Genomic DNA, 27,590 nt, shown 5'->3' with positions numbered 1-27,590 from the left:
GCATGTGCAAGTTACAGAAGCATTTACACACTCAACAAATCTACTCAACAAAAAAGACCACTTCAACTGAGGACTCAGTCTGTGGCTATCAAACAAGATTATTTTATTTTATATATTATTTTAAATCAAACTCCTTTGAGATTAACTCAGACAAGAGCTTAAAATTAAAGGTACTTGCAAGTTATCAATCCCAAATCCTCCAGCTTTCAGTACTGAAGCTCAATAGTGATCATTATGTCTCAAAGGAAGAAAATTCAGCTCTCCAGAAGAAAGACATGGAAGTCTCTGGGTAGAAGCTTCTCCAAACAAAGGACAATTATTTTGGGAGGGAAAGTAATTTCAAAAAAATAATAATTTAAGCATTTCTTCTGCATACTGTATACTCTTATCTTTTTTGCAAGAACACCCAGCTCTGAGCCTCAGTCAACACGAGTTTAATACAAACAGCATTTCCTAATTGCATTGCTGGAAGCACATCTAGGATCTACTTCTGAATAGCAAAAACTTGTACTTCTCTGCAGTAACTGAAGACTTGTTTGCAAATTCCCTTAATTTAAGTCTGCTTCCCTTTCTCCCATCCCAATAACAGCTGCCCAACAACCAGTCAAAATCATTGTATTTTGCTTAATTTCTATTCAATTGAAATAACTTAATTGCAGTCAAGCCCTTCATCTGCAATTTTGCAGCACTAACATGTACCAGCCATTTTGTTTCCAGCATCTACCACCAAGGACCAGCTGTCTGCAGCCTCCTTTTCTTATTAGCATTTTGGATAATTTAGAAAAATCAGCTCAGAAGCAGAAGGTAAGAGTGAGGGCTGACTCTTTATCATAGGAAATACTGCTCAGACAGGACTCCTACCTGATTTTTCTAACTCATTACTGCTGGCTTGGATTCAGCCAGATTTGTCTTTCTTTATTAAATCACCACCACTAATGTGCCTGTGTTATTTGCACACTTCCTGAGTAGTTTACTGTTAAAAAGGGGCCGAAATGGTGTGATTTCAAGCAGAACAAAGCAGTTGCACTGCACAGCCAGTATTTTTTATATTTGCAATTAACAGGAAGAGGACACTCATTTGATCAAGTCATTACAGCTGTATTGCACTGGGTCATCTAACCATGAATAACAAGAGGTAGAGGGGAACACAGGAGCTATTCTCCACTTTTCAAGGGTGGCCACATCAGGGAGCAGACAGAGGACAATCCATCACCTGTTTTGACTGCAACATCCTGCTGTCCGAATGCCAATTACCAAGTGTGCTCCTGGGAAGTGTCTCTGAAGCCCAAAATGACAAATTTCTAAAGCCAAATTTAAATACTTTGGAGACTAATGGTGAAAACTGTTTGCAGGAGCCTGTATTTGCTGCAGGGCTTTTCATCAACCCAGACTTAAAAAACCAAAATCTCAAGTTGTGATCATGTCACACTGAATAGACTAACTTAAAACTTTTTTCCACCCACCCCCCCCCTCCCCTCCCCTTTTTCTGCAAGATTTCAAGCCATTTCTCTTTGCTTTGCCCAGATAACAAGCCTGGGATAATCTGGTCCTGCAGAGCTTGCCAGACTTAAGGCCTGAGGATGAAAAATTATCCCACCATTAAGGACTAAGATGAAAGTTTTCAGGATACTTCCAGATAAGACAAAACTGGGAGATAGAACAGTCCGAAGACGTCTAACTGAAGCCATTATTACCATTAAATTTCATTTTAGCTTTTAAACAAAACTGGTGAGTTCACAGCCTTGCTGTTACCATCCTTCCCAGGGCTGCAAAGAACACAGATAAACTCATTACACTGTTGTACTTTGTAATGGGGATAATTCCCTTCTTTAGTTTCATCTGCAAATCTCAGTTATGTAACCACCAAGAGACATGAAATGGCTAAAAATAATGGAAAGCAGATTTCTAAGACTATGTAGAATATACCTTCAGATGTACTCTTGCTGTTACTGGAAGGTATTTTTAGCACCTACAGATCTGATGCATCATTCTAATTTTACGCTAGAGTTACTAGTAAGTGGCATCTGAAAAAATATGATGACTTAGGCATAGAGAGGAAGAAGGAATGTCTTTCTTTTTATTCAGAATATTTAATTGAACCAACACATAGGCACTACACAGCATTATTAAATCCAAATTGGGGCTTTCTTCTTTGAACTGGAGTTTACCCTGCAATAAGTGAGGTGTGGGGAACAGGCATGCATGATAAATGAACAGAATCAAACTGAATGAATAAATAGATTACCATACTGCAGTAATCTAAGTAAAAATATTAAAACATGTAATCATCCATTTATAAATAAAACAAACTCCTTAAATACAATATTAAAACTACCTGGCCAAGCATTAGCCAGACTTCAGAAGTCAGCATTTTCATCGCAATATTTCTTTAAGTTCATGGACACGCACAGACCCCCATGACATTAATCCCTTAGCCCCCTTTCCCTCCCCTCTCCAGAGTCAAGGGTTAACAGCCTAAATAAGCACATTTTTTTGCCTACATTTTGGCTATGTAGACACTCAATTTTCATCTGTTTTAAGATAAGGCATCATACCAGAAACCTTTAAGTTCACAAGTCAAATTCAGGAACTTCTCTCCCCGAATGACCGTGCCCTACAGGTGAAGGTGACAGCAGATTGGATTGCACCAGTGGCACATTCCAGGCATGGAAGGAAATCCCAGCTGTTCCAGAGAATTAAGCCCCTTCTCCACACCCCCTCAGCTCAGTGCACCCCAGGACTGAAGCCTGTGAATCAGCATTATATCACCCAGCAAATCCTCTTTGAAATCGAGGTATTCGTAAAATTAACAGCTCACTCACTAGCAATGACACACTGAAAAAAGACCTACCTGGACTGGAGAACAGAATTATACTTTTAGTTGTCATTAGTAAGTTTCACAGCAACATTACTGCAACCACTGCTCAAGGATATCAATAATACAAAGTTAAAAATATCCCCGCCCATAAGCACACACAATGTACCAAGTCAGCTTTATCTAAGCCTTCATGTCTCTGTGTCCTTGGGATCCTCATGACCCCCCATCCCAACCCCTCCTTCCTTCCTCAGGGCACAATGACATATTTTCCTGAGTATTTTATTTGAAAAATAAAACCAGTAATAATTAAAGCCTTGTTATTCACAATGCAAACTAAACAGTGTATTATGCTAATCAATAAAATATGAAGTATTAATTCCTGTGATTTTCCACATCTCAGCAGAGGCTCCTCTCTGGCTTTATTACATATACAAAATCAAATTAATGAACAAAAAAGATGGAGAAGAGAAGGAGGAAGGATTGAGAGACATGCAGGGTGTGTTTCATTTTTTAAAAAGAGAAAAAAAGAAACCTTACCTCTGATTGCAGGAGCTAATAATTCAAAAGGTAACTCTTTTCTACATGCAAATCAACATTTCTACAACATACTTTGTAGACAGTTTAACACAAGAGGCACACCCATTTTTCAAGTACTTTTACGCTTGTAAAAAAGGCCACACAGCTTTTAAAAATTTTAAACATCTGTTTTAACACCTCTAACTGCATCCTGAAGCAAACAACAGAAACAAAAGCTCCCCCGAGCAGCAATAACCTCTTCATGTCTCCTCACCCTTCCCACCCTCACTCAGCGATGCAAACCCACCTCTGAATCCCGCTGCAGGTTGTTCCTTTCTGAACTCCAAACCAACATTTCACCACCCTTCCAGGCAGCAGAGCAGATGCCGGAGCTGGTGCTGCAGCTGCAGGCAAGACCTGGTCCCTCCTGAGCAGCTCCGGGCTCTGCTCGCCCATCCCTGCAGGCAGAGCACAGGGCAACCTCCCCCCACCTGAACCTGCCCCTTCCTGTCCCTGCATCCCCAGCAACCAGCAATTCCTTCCATTAACAACCTGGAAAATTCCTTTTTAAAAACAAAACACAACAACAAAGCCAGCAAACCTCGCCGTACAAAAATCACATCAGGCAGGTTATTATGTATTTTACTTTTCATGCTTTGCCTTAGCCATTAAATTCCTCAAAATGTAAGCTGTCATTTTTCATCTCTTCTAAAGGAAAAGGGATGCAGACACCCCATGTACAAACGTAAGTAAAACTTCAATCAGAGAAGAGTGCATTTGGTATTTTCACGTTGTTAGATTTCCTAGGGAGCAAGCCATCTGTTTTGGGGTAAAACCATCAGTGTTTGCAATATGGAGACATTCTAATTAATGAAGTAAAAATAGCAATTTGGCTTAAGAGGCTTTGGTAATTCATAAACATACTTAAGTCCGTCCGTTTATCATGCAAGTTCCTCTCTCATCAAGGAAGGTCGTTTGAGCAGAGTATGAATTATGGCTTTACTTCGTTTTCTGAGGGAGCTGCAACAGGGATCCAGTGAAGCATCACCCAGCAGTGATGAAGGGGCTCCAGAAAAGCTGGGCAAGGGCTTTTCACCAGAGAGGGCAGTAATAGCACAAGGGGGAATGGTTTTAAACTGAAAGAGGGGAGATTTAGGTGATCAAGAAGAAATTCCTCACCATGAGGGCAGGAAGGCACTAGAATAGGTTGCCCAGGGAAGCTGTGGCTGCCCCATCCCTGGCAGTGTTGAAGGGCAGGTTGAATGGGGCTGGGAGCAACCTGGGCTGGTGGGAGGTGTCCCTGCCTGTGCAGGGGGTGGGACTGCATGATCTTTAAGGTCCCTTCCAACCCAAATCAGCCAGGAATTCAATGATTCCCTGGTCTGGTGGGAGGTGTCCCTGCTCATAGCAGGGAAGTTGGAACCTGATGATCCTTAAGGTCCCTTCCAACTGAAACCATTCTATGATTCTGAGTACCAGAGCTACTAAAATGCCTCAGCACCTTTCCAAAAGTTGGTTGCTGGGTTTTTTTGCCTTCTCCCACTACAGTTTGATGACAAGAGATCTCTAGGACCACAGAACAGACGCTTGCTGGAAGGGTGTATGATAGTACCTGCACCTCAGAAATAAAAGTTTGTTGCCTGCTTCTTAAACATCCTAAATGAACTATTCACGTTGCTTATCACTCATAAAAAACCAAGCACCCCACTCACAGGGTCAGGGGCCACAAGGCTCCCAAAGAGCAACTGCAAAATTTAAAAAAACTTTCTTTTTTTTTCTGTGCAAGCATGGTTGTGTTTATTTTTATTACTGCAGTGCTTGGAAGCCTGAATTGAAATTAGGGCCCTACTGTGTTGGCAGCTTGTACAAAAACACAGTGAGAAAAAACCCCTGTCATAATAAATTTATTAGCTTAAGTCCTATTCCTACAAGATACACTGTCAGCATTACTTCCCATGAATTTCAGGCACCAAGACAAGTGACAGGTTTTTTTCCTGGCATGTACAGGTATTTACTCTTCTTCAGAAATTATATAAACCAATATTTGGGTTACTTTTGAACAGAATTAATCCTAAATAAGTTTTGGCATCAGTGACACAGATCTGCACCTTCATCATCTCAAGCCTTTTATTGTCACAGGAAAGAAACAGGTACATCTAATCTGGGATAGACCTTATCTCATGTATTTCATGTGGAAGTGGCACACATTTCCCTCTTTTGTCTAGAGACACCTATACTGCATAAAATATAAATTATTCAGAAACTATACCCTTTCACTTTTTTCTTTTAATGTAGGAAGATGACTGTATGACAAGGTGAGTAAAACACTCTGTTGCTAATAGTACTTAGAAATCACAGCATATTTTATTCATTCATTTTAAAAACACTCTACCTATGTAACTAAAATCTAAGTAGTGATTATGAGTAGTTAGACAAAGAACCTGAGGCACACAGGAGCTTCTCCTGTCATATTAGGGAAAAAAAATAAGCACTGTCAACAAGCCCCCAGGTTTCTGCAAACAAGGACAGGGCTGTTATTCCTGGGAGCCTCCTGCTCAGAGACCCTTCTCCAAACTAAGCAGCAAGCACATCTGTCTGCTCCTCTCAGCTGAAGGATTCGTAACACACAATACACAGTTTTGACTTTAGTTACTGATTTCCTACTAAAAAGGTTTCCAAGTGACAAAAATTTCTGGCCTCCATAGTTGTGAAACACTAAGCAGGATTTCCAGCAGCTGCAAGGAATTCTTGAGGGGCTTGGAGCCTTCTCACTGAGCTTGCAGGTGCAGGGAGCAGGGAGGGTGCTGGGGAGCAGGGCAGCAGCCACCAGCTTGAAGAGCAGACCCCTGGCCCATCAGGGAACTCACAGCTTTTCACACGTTTTAAAAGATCTCTCTCCTTCCCATCCTGCCAAACAGACTGGGTCACTGCTCACTGTGCTCAGAGGACTTGGGGACTTCCTGGTGACCACCTCAGCCAAGTCCTGGCTTGGCACGTGGCACTGCCACCACAGGACCACGCAATCCCACCCCCATCACTCAAGCTGACACATCCAACACAGAAAGCAAGCTGAATCTTAACCACCCCTTGAAAAGCCTGTAATCTTTTAGTTTGAAATTTTTGTTTTCAAAATTGAACAGGAAACCTGATAACTGAGTAAAGATTTCTACATACAAGGCAGATTAACTGAGATTTAATTACTATTTTAAAATAATTGCAGTGGTCTGGCTCCTCATTTTTTAAGCACTTAACAAGCTGGTATCTCAGGAACTTTTGAAATCTTACTTTTATGGTAGTTATCTACCTTGTCTTTCCATCAAGTTTTGCTGAGCAGAACTCCCCAAACTGTGGGCTATAGATTAGCCAAAGGGTTGCAGAGGTCTGGGGCACTGTATAAACAAAGCAGCAGTGTCATCTTTCTTAGGCTGCACTTTATTTTACTCCATTACATTACTGTAAAAGTCCCTTCCACATTTTATGAACATTCCCAGCATCACTCATGCACATTAGCAACTGCTGCCATTTTAATACCAGTATTACATGACATGAAATAAAAGGGGTCTTTGAGTACTACCAAGCTGGCAGCAAACCACCCTTGGCAAAGGTTTCTTGGCTTCACTCCTGCCCTGCAGCTCACATCAGTATCCAAAACTCACCATGTTTTCTGGAATGTACAGGTTAAATTAGGAGATGAGGTTTTGGATTTCTTGTCAGAGAAAATAATTGGTGAATTGATATAATCTGTGTCATGAAAAAGGAACATTTTTATGGCCCTACCTCTTCGTTGCCATTGTGTTACGGAAAACACTTCCAGCCTAAAAAACTTCTCATGTGACTCTGCATTTATACTACAAACAGAACACAAAAATCAAATGTGTAACATAATGAAATATTACTGGCCTCTAATGCTGGAAAATCCACTGAGAACTTAAAATAATTTTTAACTTCAACTCAGAATACTGATTAATTCATTAAAACCATTAAGACTTTGGAGAACTTTGCAAAGCTACTTTATGTTGCTTATAACTTCACAAATATGCTAAATACTTCACAAACAAGAAATCCACACTAGTTAGATCAGAAGAAGAAAAGAAGACAGCAAGGTAAAAAGTAACTTTTATGTCCTGAAAGAACTGGTTGCTTGATAATTATGATTCTTCTGTTCATACCTAACATGAAATTCATATGCACAGCAATAGAAGAACAAATTAACACAGGTCCACAGTCATCCTAATTACAATCTTACATAGAGCTGCTTGCAGACCAGCTGCTTGCAAAGTTTAAAATTCAGATTTCTTCAGATACCTCCAGTTCAGAAATAAGGAGCCAGTCTGCTATAAAGACACTGAGCTCTGGGACTCAGCCAACAGACTTCATGAGCTACTCCCCAGCTTACCTGCAAGTACAGGGGCAGTAAAGCATCAGCACAAAGGAACAGTGCTCAGGGAAGAAGATCTTTAATCCCTGATCAAATCCACAGCCAAGATCTGTGGATGTCTCTGACAGCACCCAGTATTTATCAAGGAAGCTTATCCGTACTCACTGAAAGGGGCTTTTACAATTAAGGAAGTTAAAGGCAAGAGCTCTTTCACAATTATCTCTTCTTGCTGTCCTGGCCAAGACTAATGGCCAAGCCATCCTCTGTTGTCAACGCTTTTATCCACAGCACACAGCAGGGGCAGCAGTGCCAGCAGCAGCACAGGCCAGGAGGACACCTTGCACATGGCCAAGGTGACTCTGCCAGTCTCCCTTCTCCCCTCTGAAGCCCCAGAGCCCGCTCCCTTTCACTGGAGATTCATGGGGCTCCAGCCAGAGCTGCTCCCTTGTTCATTCTCTCTGCTGGAGACCCTGGACCTTGGCCAGCCGCCTGGATTTCTTCCATGCAGTGTCCTAAAGAGGCACACTTGGAAGAAGCACCCTGTGATAAATCATTACCCCTGCCAAGTATAGTTACAAAATACTAACAGACTTTGTCTTGAAAAGAAGGAAGAAACCCAATGTTCATGTTAACCTCTTGTGCACCCTGATGCCTGAAAACCTGTCTGCAAAACATCCACCGACAAAACAGCCAAGAAACAAGAGTGTGACAAGTCCATTACAGCATTAATGCATTAAATTTGCATAAATCAGAAAAAGAAAGATGCTTCTTTAATTTTTCAGAATTGTTACCTGGTTGAATTTAACAGGAACTAGGTAGAAGACCAGATTTCCAATTAATCTAGTCCACTAAACGATGCAGATAATGACTCCACAGGATTTTCAGAAGTGCCCACTAAGCTCCCTCCAGAGCTGCTGCAGGAAACACATGAACAAGTTTTCTTTTCACAACTTCACAGCTATTGTCAAGTGACGATCTCTCTGGCATCTGACAAGAAGTAAACTTTGCCAGCCATACAAAGAACCACCGGCAGAGACAAATGTCTCCATTTAAGAGCCAGGATGTGTCCCAGGCACATACAGCAAGAAAAAAGTCTTGCTTTGTTTAACTGTCAATACCGACAGGATAAATAGCTGTATATTCTGAACTGGCGGTGGGCTTATACCTTGCAGGTCAGCTTTCAGCACAACACTTCCCAGCTAAGGATCATCCATGAGCCATCTGGATCAGCAGACAGCACTAAAGGTAGCTGTAATGTTTAGACACCTAGAATTCCTATTTTTCATGCATTTTACACCTTTGATCTCCTGAAGCCTTTCTAAATGTCTGTATTTAATAACACAGCACTGCTGTTCTTGCACAGCATTTCAAACAAGTTTTGTTCATGTAACTTACTAATTAAAAATATAGACCCATTTTTGAACCTGAAGTTCTAAACAAAAAAATACAGAACCACCAAGAACACTTTCCAGAGCTTTCTGTTCCTTTTAATGAAGCAGTGTTGGAAAAACAGTGGTTTTCAGAATGAGATATTTCACTGTGACAACTTCAAGGAACACTTTTGAGAAGTATTTAAGTGGATGACTCCATAATTTAAATCAGACAAAACAACACAACAAATAAATCATTTAAATGCACTATTAATTATTGTGGTATCAGTGAAAGAAAACATTTTAATATAAGTTAAAAGCAAACTGATTTGTATTCAGCACAAATGTAAATTAATACATTAGTACTTGAAATTGTAACAAAAGAAATTTCAAATACAAATTAAATCAGTATATTGGAATAACAAGATAATCAGAGATCTTCATTTCTTACTGAGATCATGAGAGACCTTCATTTCTTACTCTGAGAATGGACCAAAGGTCCAGTTCATCAGAATACTTTTTGTCTATCAGCAATTAGCAACAGGAATCTCAGAGGAGCTGGTGGTTGATAACCACTCTGAATATAACCAATGGTTTCACAAACCCCTTTGTCAGAAGTCACCCAACAGAAGATGCCGATTTTCAAACCTGCTTAAATGACACAAACACCTTCTGCTAAGGTCCACACACCTCATCCAAGCTTCTTTTAAAATCCTGTCCCTAACTTGCTCAGACTTTGGGAGGGTTTTTGCACACTAAGAACATATGGGTCCATTTCTGTAACAATCACATCCTCAAAACCAAAACGATTATCTAAAAAGAAAAATAAATCCTTCCACATCAGAAAGATCTTGCAGCAAAAACTTCCACAGTTCCCTCAAATAGGTCATTTAAAAATGGAAACTTTAGCAAAAGTCATCCATGAGTTATCTAAAAATATAACTGATCTTGAAGAGGGAAAAAAAAAAGGCTTTGTGTGTGTTGAGAGAGCAAAATTTTCTGTGCATGCAATAGAAACAGTCTGAAGAGGAGAAACTGCTGAAGAGATGACAGCTTAAAAATCAATCCTCTTATACAGAAAAGATATTTTTTCCATTAAAAATATTAGTAAGTACTAGACAATTAGTCTTCCTTAAGGGAAAAAGAAAAAGAGGAAGAGCAAGTGCAGCTCCAATAAGGAGAATGTCAGAATGACATTACAGACATTACATACATTCCCCAGCACTTGGTACAGGTACTTTAGGCATCAAAGAGATGCTTATATGAATGAAATTAAATATAAGTCTTCACAAAACCAGGAACTTTCCATAGATAGTGCTGACTGGGAGCTGCAAAAGCCACACTAAAAAAGCCACCCTTCCAAAGCCATGGAAAAACCCTGGGGGCTGGGAAGGGGATGCAGACAGGAGCCAATCTTAACCTTTAATAAATCGTGTCTGACAGTATTCGTACACATCACCCATCAGAACAACTCACCTTAGAACATATTCACATAGAACAATTAGATCAGTAGGTTTTATATAAGCTGGCCAATACTTAGTGCACAAAAATCTCTGAAAAATAAAACATGAATCATACCTGGCATGTAATTCTAGGGTGAAGTGATGTTTTAACATCTGTCAATGTAATAAACAAATGCAAGAATCTGTATCAACACTTCCCATGGATAAATCACACTGAATATAAATTGATTTTATCTTCAGGTACTGAAAAAAAAAAAAGTGATATGGAAAAAAATCTCACATCTTTGGTGGAAATTTAAGTAAAGTCATGCTAAGACTAATAAGGATTAACAACGCTGAGGAGAGTGTGATGAAAATGGATCCAGTTAACAGGCATCTGAGGTCAGAGGGTTCAGCACTGAAGACAAACCTCTTCAAAACACACCCACAGCAGACCAGCAAAGCAGGCAAAGCTTGCCCTCTAGTCATACTCCAGAGCCCTAAAGGACACCAGGGATCCAGCAACTGGGAAGAACACACAGGAAAAGCAGCTGGGGTTCAAGTGAAGGGGCTGGGTCATCTCTAAGAGCACAGTCTGGGCAACACAGGCAGCGTTGGCCTGGTCCCAAGTGCAAACTCACTGCACCCTGTGAACCTTCTGCAGCACCTTGTAACATGACCTTTCATTTATCAGAACGACAAAAAGAATTCATGAAGTAGGCTGTGTTTCACCTTGTTCAGGAGCACTCCTACCCTGCTGTAAGACAGACACTTCCAGCTGGTAAGGAAGTGTTCAGTATCTAAACCATGTTTTAGCCACAGAGCACCAAACTAGTGTGCAGTCTGATTGTGCTTTGAGAGTCTTTCCTTCTTCTGAAAGGTTATGGAATTGATTGGTTAAGAAACAGATTGTTTCTTAACTATGATTAAATACCAAAAATTAAAAATAAAAACACTCAGCAGTGCTGTGAAATCCCAGAAACTTGCTCACAATCACCTCATGTACTTCTGCTAAAGCTGCTTCAACTCCTGTCACAACAGCAGCTCTTCAAGGTCAGCACTTCAGATCCTATCAAGCTAGAACCACCTTGGGATGCAGCTTCAGCTGCCTTACAACTCCAGAGTACATTAATCTCTCCCCTCAGAGCTGTCTGTGACATCCAAAGGAATTCTAACACTCCTTTCAGAGCAATAGCTACAACTCTCCTGACTGCCATCACACCTCATCCATCTTTTTCTATATTCTTTGCTGCTTAATTTACAACTGGGTAGTTGAAAAATCAAACATATTGAAAATGAAATTTAATAAAGTAACAACCTAATAATATCTTCTGCCATCCAGTTACAGTCTCATATTGACTTTTATCATCACATTTAGAAGCTTAAACACAGTATGAAGTTATGAGACAAGAGGCATATTTTGCATTCTGAGATTTTGCACTAGAACTGGGGACAAAGGCTCCCTCTGTCCCACACAGCAATTCATATTTCTTCCTTCCATGCTATTTTATAATATTCAAAGGATACCTAGAGGAACCTTCCTTCCCTCCCCAAAACAAACACAAAAAGCACAACTTTTGCATTGCAGCAACTGCACCACACGCTCTGCCACTCCAAGTTTCTACTTTATATTCTTTTACTTATCTATACTGCAGAAAAAAAAAACAAAAACAAAAACATTGTTGCTAAAAGATTATTCTCTTGCAGTCTCACTGAACCTACTCCTTCTACAAGTTAATCAGAGAAAAGACACTAAAGTATAAGCCTTTCACAAATCTCTTGATAATGCAGAATCAAAAAAAAGCCTAATTCAGTACTAAGGAGTTGGGAAAAGCCACCTTGAAAGAACGTTTTCCAAAGAGTTGAGTTCATTCCTGAGATGAATTCAACTCACCTGCCCCCATGAGCCCCTGACTCCTGTAGCACCGCACACTTGCAGGTTACACAGCGAGGAAGAGAAGCACCCAAGTTCATCCATCCATGTCATTTATTGCTTGGAAAATCTAACAGAAACTGTGCCAAGCCATGTGATGTGAAAATTCACCAGCTAATTAGTAAAGGAAATTACCCACGGCTTTCCATGATTGACATCGATTAATTTGAAATCCTTGCAGGCAGAATTTCACTGCAAACAGAAATTACAGTTTCAATACTCAAAAAGAACAAAAATACAAAGCCTGATATTTAGCTTGAACTCTCCTCCATTTTCATTATTTTTTCCTGCACACGAAGATGTTTGCTTATTTTTGTGCTGTATCAAATGCTAATTACAAGAAAACAGACATTACAGATTCAACACTCTGAGATATAATGGCAAAATCGACATGCAAGTCATTGAAGTGTTGAATCTTTCTAAAACAGTTTGTTTCCAGAACTGTGAACATTACTTTTTGTTTGTTTGTGTAAGAAACAGAAATCCATTTTTACAGACTAGATTATTAAATTTTGTTCAAATAATGCTTTAAACTAAGGAATCTGTTGCTTACCTAAGATGCGGTGCTTGGCTTGTTCCAGTAGAGAAAGCCAAAGAGAGCCATGAGACACCACTGATTTTACTGACAAAACAGCTGAATTCTCAGATATAAATCTTCTTAAAATTGACTTGTTTGTCTTTTGAAAACTATTATAGACACAGTAATTATTATTGTTTCGTTGGACATCTTGGAAGGGACATTCCACTTTCCCAACAGTCTGGTTAACAACTCCTACAAATTGTTTGTATTTCCTTTTAAAGCAAGTGTACATATTGTTCTTTAACTTTGCATAAGAACACTTTTTTGTTGGAGGAATACGAGAAGATAAGGTCATTTGGCATGGAAAAATGTGACATTATCTCCTCTGCGTATGGACACAATACATTTCAGCACAGCTTTTGATGTGTGATTTGTCAGAAAACTTCTGCTCCCTCTGCTGGTTCAGCGAGAGTGAGGCAGCTCTAGGCGGCTACTGAATCCCCACTAGCGTATGTGAACACCACCCAATCCCAACCCAAAACCACCAGCACCATACATGTTTTATTCTCTCCCCCTTACACACCTGTGTAGCTACAATCTGACTGTAATAGTACATTGATATTTCCTTCCTTAGCAAAAAAACCCAAACAAAACAAAACAAAAAAAACCACACTGACAACAAGAAACACCCAAAAACCAACAAACAACCCTGCTAGATTTAATTTCAGAATTAATGCTTCTGATTTGCTTAGCACCTCAGCAGTGCTGCACTTCAAAGCTGAACAGGGGGACTCACACAAGACGATTTTGATAGAATCAGAAACTGCTGTGAGGTCTTCAGTGTTTGTCACCCAAACACTCCAGTTTTAGGAAAATGGACTGCTCACCCGTAAGGGTGAGGGATGAGGTGGTATCCCCACTTCACAAAGGTCACTCTAAGGCTCCCAGATGACAGACAACGCTTTTACCAGTCTCTGACACTCAACTTCAGTCATTACAAAGCCAGGGTTGAGAGCACTGACCATTCTTTGCTCCTCCATGTGTTCAGTGATTGCTTTTCTCAGTCTTCTCCTATCAACATGCTTCCACTTCCATGCATGTGACAACTAAATACCTGTCAGGAAAAAGACTGGAGCCCTGACACCACACTTCTCTGGGAGCAGCCAGCCAAGAGAACGTGGAGAACCCATTATCCATGCCCTGCACATGGAGTTAAGTCTGTTCAATGAGCATGAAATAGCATTTGTCCTTGTTTAACTCCATACGGTTCCTCCAGTTCACCAAAGTCCTTCAGACCAGCAGCCCCTCCAAAGCACCAGCTGCTGCCTCCAAGACAGTGTCACCCACAGGCCTGGTGAGCTGCTCTCCATCCCCTGTCCAGGCTGTGGCCAAGATACTACTGACACCAGTATCAGCCCGAGGAATGATCCTCATAACTGGCCACCAGTTATGACTCTGAACTTCTAACAGTCCAGCCAGCTTTTCCTTCAGGCTGTCCATCCACTGAGCCCACACCCCCACCAGTTGGGAAGAAGGGTCTTAGACTGTTGGAAGCCTTGCTAAAGTCCCGGTAAGCTGAGTCTACTACTCCAGCCCCCTCTACAGAGCCAGTCACTTCATCCCTGAGGGCAATCAGGCTGCCCAAGCACAAGTTGTATTTGATAAATCTGTGCTGAATTTTCCAGATTAGCTCCTTGCCTTTCATGCCTGGAAACAGCTTTGAAGAAGTCTTTATAATTTTTCCTGTGGCTGAGCTGAGGCTGCCAAGCCTGTAGTTCCCCAGAGCCCCTCATTTCCCTTAGATGGGTACAACATTTGCCTTTCCCCAGCCCCCTGGGATCTCCTCATGCTTCTTGGCACTCACCTTCCAGCTTCCTACATTCTCCTGTAAAGACAAGAGATGCCAGAAATGAACTCTGGTGGAAAGCATCTGGAGAATGACTGGGGAGCTCCAATTCGTAACAGCCTTGTTACAGCTTTCATACCACACTATCTACACTGATATTTTGTGTGAAGAGGCTGTTCAAAGCTCCTTAAACGTTTATTAGCAGTTATCAGTACAGTAAAAAGCTAGTTGTGTTTTTTTGAGCAGCATTCAGCGGTTAGTTGACAGGGTTTAAAGCAGCTAGGTTACCCAAGTGAACAGTTCTGCTTATAAAAATACCTTTTTGACCAGAAAAAAAGATCTACAAAGAAATTTAAATATTATTTCTAAAACTTCTTACAACATTCACTGTGCAGCTCCATTATAACTGTTGATAAATGCAAACGCTATGTAATACGAGGAAGTAAGACACCCCCAAGATCATGTTTCACTCTTTTCTTCCAAGCCTCCTACCTTTCTTCTCCACTTAGAAGCAAGATCAGCTTCCACAGATACACTCCCAGCCCGACATTCAGCACCCCTTGCTTCTCATCTTGCTCATTCCTGCATGATACCAAAGCTTGTAGAGAACCCCAATAAATCCCATGAGCTCTGGTGAAATACAGCTTTCTGCCAGCACAACACTCAGTGGAAAGTATCACACATAGTTCACAAAGGCAACTCATTGTCACTGCAGTTTCTGCTCACTGCAAACCAAGCATGCACAGCAAAGGCTTTCAGAGAAGTTTGGAGTGGGAAGAGGTGGTCGATGGTGCAGTGTCTGCGGAGACAACCACTGCCTAAGGGCAGGGCTCTGGGGGGAAAAAGGCACAGCCTGCAAACACCACCACTCCTGACCCCTTTCATTTAAAAAATCGATTCCCATGTTTGCAGAACGGATGCCCACATAAAGGTCTGGTTTTAAAAGGCTTTTTCTTTTCCCTAGAAAAAATTCTCTGGAGGTTAAAGAGCTCAGAACAACACCTGAGGACAGAGGGGAGATGGCTGCAGTAAGAGAAGTAGCATTCAGAGCAAGAGCAGAAAGACAAATCAGGCCCTGGTATTAGAAGGGACTTTGGTGAATTAATCTCAGCAATCAGATCTGTAGAATCACTAATGAAGGGAGAGGTTTGAGAAGGATTAAAGCTGATCTGGAAGAACTTGAGAATGGGCTCACTGACCTAGAGATAAATCTTGGATAAAAACCAGCAAGAAGGAATACGTCTGAAAAATAAATTGTGGATGACTGAGGAGAAAAGGAGTGCTGGTAGACTAAGATAGAAATAAAACAACAAAAGGGAAACAGCAAAAGAAAAAGAACCAGCTCCCAGCAGCTGTGGAGACAGTCCTGTCCAATACTCAGGGCTTCCCTTCCTCTTTTTAGCTATTCAAAACAAGTACAGCAATCAGCACAAGCACAAATACATCAAACACTTTTCTCTCACCTCCCCAAACCCATATACCTCATTTTGCAACTTAACCTTTTTGAACAAATGGGACATATTCTGAAGATTCTTTCATTCTTTTTGTTTTCAGAGAAAGAAAAAGAAGGAGAATTTCAAGCTCTGATACAGGCTACTTTAATGAAAAGGGAAGAACTAAGTAAAAACTGTACCTGTACCAAAACTGTAACTACACCTGATACACGGGGCCTCTGCTTTTCAATGTTACATATTGAAGAGACGAGTAAAACATAAGTGAGGAAAAAGGATTTAGAAGTCCCCAAAAGGTAAACCTCACAGAAAAGAGCCAAAAATACACTACTCCAAAGACAGGGAGATGCTGCTCGATCATAAAAATCAGACATTATCAAACACAACACTCTTCCAATGCCCCCATAGGAAAAAAAATTGGTAATATGAGAAGGAGAACTACAAGATTAAGAGTATTTAAGAAGATCCATCTCAGAGAAAGTGTAAGTTGAACCATTCCAAATTCCAGAAAAAATGCAGTAAAATACAGTCATCTGGTGGCCTGAAATGTTGAGATAAAACATGGAAGGAAGACATCTTGTAAGGACTGAGAACAGGGGAAAATAGTTTGGTGACGATATGAGAAGTAAAAGGAGAGGGTTGAGGGAAGGAGGAAGGCTTAAAATGTTGCCCTAAAAAGCTCTGTGTATGTAAATAATTGAAGAATGTCACACAGCACCATGAAATAACAACCAAAACACTGAGAAAGGACTTCCCTCTCCAGGAAGTTTAGCATTAATGGCTGTGTTTGACAAAGGAAAATAAGATAGAGAATAAAACAATACATGAAATCTCAAGAGGCTGGAGAAAGCCACAAAGAGAACGAGGGAACAAGAACTCCCTGAATGGTGATTCAGGTACCAAAGTCACTTTCAGGGCTCTGGAAGCATGAGAGGTGGGGTGAGGATATCCTCCTAACAGGATGGAGTAGCATTAGTCACCACACTTGTTGTTACAGCTGGTGATGTTCAAACTTGTGAAAACGCTGGCAAGGCTGAGGCTGACAGAGCTGGATTATCCCCCACTGCCCTCAAATGCTCTAACAGAAGCAGAAAACAATACATATTGATCAACTTTAGTAGAATGGTTGAGTCAGTTAATTAAAAAATTATAAACACAGTGAAGGACTGAACAGACCTGTCAAATCAGATTTATGAGCTGCAAAGCAAGTGAGGTTAACATCTGTGATGTTAAATAAAGGTATCTGTGAATCAGAAGAAATACATGTTAGAATAATATGGGCACTAGCTGCCAAAATTCTGAGATAGCTGAGCAGGAGAGAAGCAGAAACTTTGTCCAAGCATCTTTAATTTTTCTGGGAAGAGAGCTTGGTATATGACCATGACATATTCTGACCAAATAAAAATGCCTGACTAAGAAGAAAAATGTGTGCATGCATACACACACATCCTCCCAGTATATTTCCTTCCTAAGGAGAAATAAAACATTAAATAACATAAACAAAAAACAAATGTTCAGGGAGGGTCACATGAATTTTGATAAACTCAAGGACAAGACTTCACTGTGGTCAGGGGGACTTGTCCACACACTCCAGACTTTTTAAAAACATGTTATGAAAAACTAGCAAACTTTTTGGAAGAAAATGGTCTGCATGGAATACCTTGAAACAAGTAGGTAAATTCCATGTTCTGTACTACAAGACACTCCAAGTGTGAACAGTCTTTTAATACCTCACTTCTAATACCTTCTTAAACTAAGTTATGCCAGTATCTATAGGACCCACCAGGTGGATCTGATCACTCAGCAATTTCATTCAAAAATGAAACTCAAAAAGTATTTGTGACTCTCTAAAACTGTTCTCGTATAAAGATTATACTTAGATTTCCAAAAGAAATCAGATAGGTAAGAAACTGCCTGGAGTTCTGGCAAAGCAGGGATAAGACCATCATAGAAATGCCTTTCATCTTAGAAAGTCAGGAATCAAAGGAGAACATTACTTAACAGGGAATCTTTTAGTCCTGGAATTAAAATATGAAGTGGCAGGTTCCAAAAGGCCCTATAAATACATTGAAGTTAGAAGTAATTGGCTCTTCCATGAACTAGGAAAGCAGAACAGGTTTTAAAAACCCTACTCCAAAAATATTATGAATGGCAGGAAGGCTCCTAGCAGGAAAGCTTGAGATAAAAATGGTATGTGTTATATCAGTTAAGAACAAGAAAGATGCAATTCCTAACTAATTCAGAAGGAAAAAAGCAGACCCTTTGGGGTAGATGACATGACTGAGATAAATTTAACATGTAAAAAAAAAAAAAAAAAAAAAGACTATTTTAAGAATCTACCTCAGCCTCTGCCAAAAAATAAAAGGCACAAATTACTGGACTTATACCTCATAAAGCAAAGAGAAATACAGAACCAAATAAAACGTGCAGTTTTTCAGCAGTATTTTACTAAGAATCTGAACTCTTAAAGCCATATTAATTTAATGTGATAGTATAAGTAGGAAATAGTCCATCTGCCTGGAAAAAAAACATAGATAATTTTAACAGGTAGAAAGGCTGGATCCATTGGACAGGCTTATTTCACTGACACTCTATTGGAATAAATATGTTTAGCAGATCTGATGTAAACAAATTAAATCTATAACCAGACCAATGAATGTTTAGCATAAGCAAACTGATGATAAGTATGACAGAAGTCTTTAATAAAACCGATAAAAACAATGGGAAAACCTTATAGTCTCTGGATTCAGAGAACAAAATTACCCTGCCAGGGCTGAATCAGGGAAAAGAAGTCTAAAAGAAATTCTGGCAGGCAGCAGCAGCCAGGAGTGACCCCCTCAGGTTTCAAGGCAACTGTTTGCCCTGGTTATAGGGCTGCTGGCCACAATCTTCCTGCTGGATCTTCAGCCAGACTGAACAAAAGGTTGGACCAAAGCACAACTGCACTGTGCTTTAAAGCAAATGTATTCTAGGTAAATTTAGCACTGGATACAAACTTACAAGTCAGGGAACTTACCTGTTTGCATATTTCTGTAAATAAAATTTAGAATAGAAAAACAAAAGGTGATACTTAACTATGCCCAGATCCCATTTCAGCTTTAAAAGCACTGCTTTCTGGTAGCTTGTGGAATACCCATTCATGACAGAGGAAAATACAGTCTAATCAAAATACTATTGCAGTCCTAATGTGTCCTTAAGGCATTACAGCAAAGTATCTTGAGTGCCCTTGAGTCACAAGAGAATTTCTGTTAAGACAAGAGATTAAATATGTGCACGAATACAAATGCAGAGTTGCACTGCAGACAGTTACACTGCTATGAAATCCTATCAGCTGAGTTTTCAAAGTACACACACAAAATTAACCACAGGAGATTACACAATCAGATGCTGCAGTAGAAATTCATTTCTTTTAATTGGCATGACTGCCTGTAACTGTACATTCATATGCACGTAATTAGTACTCTTCTTTTATAAATATGTTGTGTGTTCCTGAACCACAATACCAGAAAGGGCACCAAAGAAAAAACCCACCCCAGCTCAGTCAAAATAAATTATAACCTCAGCTCTTCAGAGAAGTTGCTCAGCAGTTTCTGAAGGAGGAATAATAAGAAAGCATTTCACTGTTACCACTACCAGTGTTCTTTTAATCATGAAGAATTATCAAAACCACATCACAACATCTAGGGAGTGTCAGCCTGACTCCACTGACCCCGTTTGCTAACTGTGCTACTGCAAACCAAAGAAACTGCCAAGAACAGTCATTTCAAAGGCCAGTGTTCTCACTTGGGCTCCCCGAGGTAAAAAAGCCACAATACCTTTAACCCTGTTTCAAAGGTGTACTCCTGTACTGGAATGCAAAATGCCAGGAGTGCAGGACATTAAGATACAAACACTGCAGTGTCACCCAAGCCCACACGCACCAGAGACCCCAAGTGCTCCCCTCCCTGTGCAATGTACCATCTTCACGGGCAGGTGCCTCAGCAGCAGACCCCAAACCCCTACTAGATGACTTTCACAACACAGAACTTAGCATTTTGAGTTTGCTTCCAGTTCCCAGAGATGGGTGGAACTCCATGTTTCCCCATGAAAACAGGTTGTTCTGGAGACATCTGCCTCTGCTTGAGGGGCAGCTCCTGCTCCCTCTTGTCAGACTCTACCTTTCAGGTCACATTCCCCCGTGGTGAAACACCTTCTAAGGCCACGAGGCAAACCAGAGCATCTAAACCATCAGGGAGCTTCATTTCTAACTGCTATTTAGCAAGTTACATTATGTTAATGATAGATTAAAAAATAAATAAAAATCAATACCTAATCTTTAAGCGCTTGGCTAAAAAATAAAAATAAATCCAGACCTCCCAGTGTCCCCCCTACACCTCCACAAAAAGAGCTCCCACAAAATCCTACCATGTAGGTGACCTGAAGGTACCCACTCACCATGAGAAAGTGTTCTATAGAATGAAACACAGACCTAGCTGTTAAATGTGTTTCCTTATTCCAAGGGGTGGGGGGATCCTTCCCTTCACATAGCAAGTGACCAGGAAGGAAGGAAGGATGAAGAGAAATGGAGCACGGAAGTGTAGATTAGTAAGCAAAGCAAGTGAGGTGATGAGTATCAAGTCAAGTAGTTCAGAGCAGCACAGGACAGCTCTGTCACCACCAGTGACAGGGTGACAAATTCCTTTTTGATATTATTAGAAAAGTACTCTCCTTTTTTTATCAACTTTTAAGGCATCAGATTTGTACTTCACCAGAATTGCAAAGCAAATAAATAAATGAAGTGTCAGGCTTGCAATCCTGTATGCTACACAGAAATGTACATGGAAGATTTATTGGTTTTTTCCTTACCATCTTGCAAAGAAATTCAGAATTAAATATATTTATTTTAAAACCTAGGCAGCAATGAACTCATTTAATGTCATGTTATAGTTTGATAGGCTAACACTTATCTGAAAAGTTATTTTTTGCAGTGGAGGGATGTTTTTCATTTAGACACTAATATAACAAACCTTATCTTTCTTTTTTATTCCCTCTCCTCCCCTAAGGACTGCCAAACAGATCTTACCAGTAAAGCAACTTATTTCACAGGCAGAATTGTAATAAATTATATTAAACACACAGTAGAGTAATTTGGCATTAGAGAAAACCTCATCTATTAAATATTGCCACCTTCTTTTTAATGAAGACCCATCTCTTTTTCCATCCTGCTCAAAGACAGAAGTGCAGCCAGATCAAATCAGGTTATTTCAGAAGTGACATTTTTCAGTCACAGAATAAGAAACTCATAAAAACATACTTGCACAGACAAAACCCTTATTATTGCTTCAGGAGATAGGAATAGCAGGGACTGATATCAGAATATCTGACAAAAAGACATCTTTGTATAGAAACCACAATTTGAGATGACTGGTCTATGTACAGTTTTCCAAATGTTGTATCATCCGAGGGCTTGTACTTTCCCAGGCATTAAGTTGTAAATGTGATACTTCAGAGATCTAAAATCACAAGAGGAGAGAGTCATCTGCTCACGTGTCTTCCCAAATCCTGTGTGTCTTTTTAAGCAGACACCTCCCTCAGATCAACCACACCAAAAGACTAAGGAGTTCATACAGAAGGAGAATCTCCTTCATAAAAGCAGTGAAGGCACCACCACTTCAGGCTGAAATGACCACGAGTGTCTTTGAAACCAGACGTTTTTCCCCCCGCTTCATTATACGTGTTCATTACAATAAGTAATGCAAAAAAAGTCAACACCATGATGCACTGCTTAAACTTTTCACAAGTATCTTCAAGATCAGCCAACACAAACTGGGACCCTCACCAGAAACCAGACTAACAGATTACTGATGCTGAAGGGCCAGCATGAAGCCAGGGCCACTACAAGGCAACCTCAGGGCACAGCAAAGCCATAGCACTGAAAACCACAATTCCCCTGCCCCAAATAACACTTGGGGCACTAAGATATGAAAAAGGAGGAATAGGGAGGGACTCTGAAGCTGTGAAAAATACACATTAACTTGTTTCAACCAAGGAAAAACAGCCCATTTTTAATTCCCCTGCACTTCTCTCCTTTGTATGGCTGCATCTCCACTTGTGGCTTCCCATAGAACACACATATGAACTATTTACACAGACACACAAGCACAAATAAACACTGTATCCCAAAATATTCCAAATGTGCTGCCAGATGGCTTTAAAAAGAAAAACAAAAGATCTAATTAAAAAGCTCTTACATTGCCAGTACTCCATTTTTGGAAAGAAATACAAAAGTACAATAGAAATGTTTGTCAAGTGCATCAATATTTTTCTAAGGTTTTGCTTCACAATTACAATCTCTCCCAACCTCCTTCATGGATCAAACAGCCCTAGGAACCAGTGCTAACTGTAAGCTCCTTTCCTGCTATGGTAGAAAAAGAAGACCAATAGAAATGGTGTCTAAATTTGGGCAATTTCTCCTTAATCACATCCCTTCCCATTAAAAAAAAATAAATAGCTACTGCTATCACAAGTATTGTCTGTAATGAAGAACATTTCACTGCCACAAGTTATAACAGTAATTTTTTATGGGAAAAGTAATTATTTTCTTAATTTCCATGACTGAAACATGAACACTGACGTTAGTTTACTAGAGGATTATGTCAAATTATTATTTGTTTTTCCCTACATCTTATCTCCCCCGTAAAAACAAGTTTATGGTTTACATACATTCTTAAATAAATATACATACATTTTAAACTATTTAATCCCAGTACAATATTAAAATGTCCCATGATGATGTTTTGAGTCTACAAGATCAACTCAGTACATCTAATAATTAAAACAACACCCAGTAAGACCAAAACACACATGAAAGGAATCCTTTCAGAACCTGTAAATACAACACATGCATGAGGAGTTGATATTTACTTACCACTGGACCTGTTTTTGCGGTTTGACTTCCCTCCTGTAAGAAGCATCTTGAGACTGTTTCGAAACATGGTGATCCTGTCCCACTTTCTGTATCCCAAAAACTGTGGAAAGCAGAAGAGCAAGAGATGTAGAAATTCAACACTGCAAGTTGGTCAACAGGAGAACATTACAGAGAAGATGTAACGAAGTGCTAAAAACAAGATTAGAAACTGAAAATGATGAAAAACTGCTGTGCCAATACCTTTCCTAACTAGAAATCAACAACCCCTATCAAGCTGACTATTCCTTTTGCTTTCATTCCTCCAGGTTATCACCCAGGCCAAGACCATTCCAGCACTGCCAGCATGACCTACCTGCTTGGATTTGATCAAATTATTTTCACACTACACTGGGAAAGGCACAGCATTTAGCAAACTCTGTCTCCACTTCTCATTATTATTAAAGCTAAACCTATCAGCAGGAGTTCCAACTCGTCATGCTGCTCAGAAAAAGTCAATCTTGCTGACAACAACCCACAGACTACAAAAGCTGTTGTCTTTAGCTCCTGGGCTAGTTGAGTGTCACATTCTTCTGTGAGTTGAATAAATTGTCAGGAGGAGGAAAGCCACTCAAACCCGGTGTTAACTGATGCAAAAAATCAAACAGAAACATTATCCATATATTTTTCTTGCTCTGTATGTCTCGGGAAGAAAAAAGCTGTCTCTGTGCTGGTGAAGATAAAAGAATGAGCTTCTGGGTTCACCAGACACACTGACAACTTGTTCTGGTAGAACATCCTCTTATTAAAGCAGCTAAACCACCAAAACATCAGCAACAAAAGCAGCTCCTAACTAGACCAAAAGAATAGCTAAGAGTCTTTGATCAGGACATATAATAAACCACAACTTTCCTTTCATTGGACATATTATATTCCATAGTTACAACATAACACATTCAACTTATACAATTATATAATGAATTTTTTTCCTGCAACAGTATTAGGTTCTCCTTAGAGGGTGCTCAACAAATGCAATCTTGAGTTGCTTTTATCTAATATTTTCAAGTATATTAATACAATAATACCCACTTCAAAGAGCTTTATATGTACATTTAAAGCCACTGAAAATCCTTTTAGTACAACTTGCTTGCTTACTGGGAGATCTTGGCATTCCAAAGCAGCAACACACATCACAAACACCAGGGAGCATGCAGGGATGACCTTAACTTCAGCCTTTTCTGACTTCCAGGAGATTCCATTCACTTACTAGATTCCACAGCTGGGTTTTGGGGTCTGTTTTTCTGCATGCATGTACGTATGCATGCCTGAATACTACACAGAAAATCCAGCACCAGTTACTTCCTTTGCATCTATGAATCACTTCAGTATCATCTGGCATCTCCGAGGCCTTGCATAAGGACATCAAGCACAACAAACTAGCACTGGGCTTTATTCCCAGAGCTCCTCAACAAAGCTCAGGCCCCTCTTGGAATCCCCCACTGTTCTATGACTACCAAAAAAATTTCTATCTGAGCTCAAACACAACTGTCTTAAATTTTGATTCTATTTAATTTCTTCAGGTGGCTGTTACACTCCATCTCACAGCACAGAAATAAAACTTCTGAGTTTACATGTCTTGCCTCTTTCACAATCTTTTATCAATAACTGTTCCATACACAGCATACTTTGCAACATCAGGAGAAAAGGTGAAATAGGTATTCAATGTAAAGAGAAGGCAACTGAACGCAGTGTTATTTATTTTGGAGCATGATAATATTATAATCTCTCTGTCATCCCACTAATCCAAATGTATTTATTATCTAGGATTTAAGCAAGAAGGCAGTAAGCACCTCCTGCTACTATTTGGAGACCTGATTTGAGTCTGAATGTGACTTATCTTTTCCTCCTCCAGAATATTGAGCACTGTGCTGATAACATAAATTAATCAATCAGATGTACGTTATTATTTTTCCTTTTTAGAAAAAGCAGGTTCAAGTGGTTCTTACATTAAGCCAAGTGTCACAATGAAGTTATTTTTTTTCCTAAAAGTTTATGAAAATGGAACTATCACCTAGCAACATTTTTCCACGCCAGACAAAACACAGAGGTTGTTTCTCTGCACTCTGTGATGGTAATATGTAATAAAATAGAAAAAAAAAGGAAAATTTTCAGCAGCTATCAGGGTTAATAATGATTCACACTAACATATCCTGCTTGTAAGAATACACAGCTGTGTTTCAATGAGCACTCTGAGGTACTTCTAGCAATGTAGCTACAACAGTGAGGAATGGAGCAAAGGGCTGGCTAACTGATGAAGCATTGAACCCTCCTGTAGGCAGGTAACACAAAGCTCCTCTACTCAAACGTCCCTTACCTGCACTAACTACCCCAGCACAGTAGCTTCAATGCCACATGTCTGACACCCTGACAGCATGCCCAGGAAGTCACAATCAAATTGTGCAATTCCAGGGAATTAAGCCATGACACCATTTGCAACCTGTGGACTGAAGTTACAGGTTTGATTCTCTATCCATGCTGAAGTCAATCATCATCACCTCCCCTGCTAATGGCAGAGCAACATCAGACTTTGACCATCACCAGCCAAGAATAATGTTCTGCTTCTCAACTTTGACCTGTGGCATTAAGTGCACTAGTAAGCCAGGCAGAAGGATAAAAGGGGATTGCAAAAGTGCTCAGCTTGTTATTTCACATTTACATGTAAAGAGGGTAAATACCAATCTTACTGCATTTGGTGAGACTAGGGTAGAGGAGAAACATCCTGTTAAAATTCCACTAAAGAACCACACAGAGTGTTTTCTCTCTTTGCTTGTTAATTTCTTTCAAAAAATCAGAACTCAAGATATCCCTTTTGAGTCCCATCTAAGTCTGGAAGGACAATCAACCTTTATGATTGCATTTCCCTCAGAATCAAACTCTCAAACAGCCCAAAACTTCAAAATTGCTACAAATTGAGAAGGAGATTTAAGGCCTATCACCAGGTCACCTTGTACTAAGAAAACAACTGAGTGGAGCTCTGCCATCAGTGCTGAGGTGTAACCTAATTAAACCTAATTATGCTGAAGGAGCCAACTGGACTGAGCCTGAACAGTGCCAAAGGTGAGGATGACAGTTTGCTAATGATGTTTACCTCTAGCCTGGCAAACTGTGCCAGAAACTACTGTGCTGCTACTGGGACTGAATTAAGTCTCTGCAAAGGCCATACATGGGGCCTTCATTAATTTGCTCTGAAGAACCATGGAGTAGAGAGAGAACCAATGTCTTGCAGTAAGACCCTGAGTTACCAGCCATGGGATGTCTCAAGAACTAACTCCACCTTCTCAGACCTCACCTAGAAGCCTCAGAAAGGGCTTTAGTAATAGCATCAACTCAGGAGGCGGTTTCTCACTGCGTCTTGCAGACAATGTTGTAGCACTCTTAAGTGTAAGTACCCACTAAATCTATATCCTGATTAGTTACAGTTTTCACAATACAGAGTCAGCAGGTCACCAAAAACCCACTGCTGTTTTTCTTTCACAGGCACGGCCACATTATTCTGTGGCTTTGAGCAAACGTGGTCCCAGCTCTTCCTCTGTTTAGCTAATACAAAACCAGGAACTACCTTTAAAAAGAAGCACTCTAAATTAAAAATTCTGTTGGTCATTTTATTTGGTGGAATTACAAGGACTAAACAGCAAGTGATACTGCAGTATTTGGAGGAGCTGGATCAGGAACTTTCTCATAGCCCCATCAAACTCCTCAATACATCTTCAGTCCAGGATGACTCTCTTCTCCAGCCTGGCAAGCAGCTGTGTCAGCAGACACAGTGTGCTGATGGGTTCCTCTACACTCCCTTTGCCACGGGGCACTTCTCTCACCAAATCAGGCAACCAAGACCTGCTACACTTTGTCATTTGTAACTTGGCCAAATCTAATGAAGATATTATGAGAGCAAAAGTCTCAGCAGATAAAAGGGTACTACTACCTCTGTGAACTCTGTTCTATAGTAACCATGGCCTTTCAACAAAAAATAGCCTCTTTTAAAAAACAGCTCAATAATCTGCTGGTTTATATCAATAGACTTCGCCACATGTTGTTTTCTAACAAAGCAAGATTTCAAGGAAATACACAAATAAAAACAGTTTGTGGAGCATGAGAAAGAAGTAGCATAAATACAATGCGAGGGGGAAAAAAAACAAAGGCAAGGGAACACAGACAAACTGAACACTACAAGCTGCAACTTTACACCAAATGCTAAGCTTGAACAAGTCTGCAATATCTCATTAAATCCTCCTGGATGACTAAGGCCTCTTTCTTTGTTTTCATAATTTAAAGAAGAGTTTGAAGACAAGCAGCTAAAACTGCTTCACGTTTTGGGTGGCTACACATTATTACAGCCCACAGAAGTAATTCTTGCTGCTTTTTACAGATCTCCT

At 40.1% G+C, this 27,590-nt stretch overlaps 1 protein-coding gene across 1 annotated transcript in view; it reads right to left on the bottom strand.

Moving 5' to 3' along the window:
* The window catches only part of TANC2 (tetratricopeptide repeat, ankyrin repeat and coiled-coil containing 2), a 192,334-nt gene extending 169,086 nt beyond the window's left edge, over positions 1 to 23,248 (bottom strand). The window contains exon 1 of the mRNA XM_009999327.1: positions 23,182 to 23,248. Within this exon, the coding sequence (XP_009997629.1) occupies positions 23,182 to 23,248 (67 nt within the window). The remainder of the gene's footprint in view (positions 1 to 23,181) is intronic.
* Positions 23,249 to 27,590: the final 4,342 nt, after the last annotated feature.

This window comes from Chaetura pelagica, unplaced genomic scaffold (genome assembly GCF_000747805.2).
Source record: "Chaetura pelagica isolate M959 unplaced genomic scaffold, ChaPel_1.0 scaffold625, whole genome shotgun sequence".
NCBI lineage: Eukaryota > Metazoa > Chordata > Aves > Apodiformes > Apodidae > Chaetura > Chaetura pelagica.
This window is presented reverse-complemented; position numbering and strand designations above follow the sequence as displayed.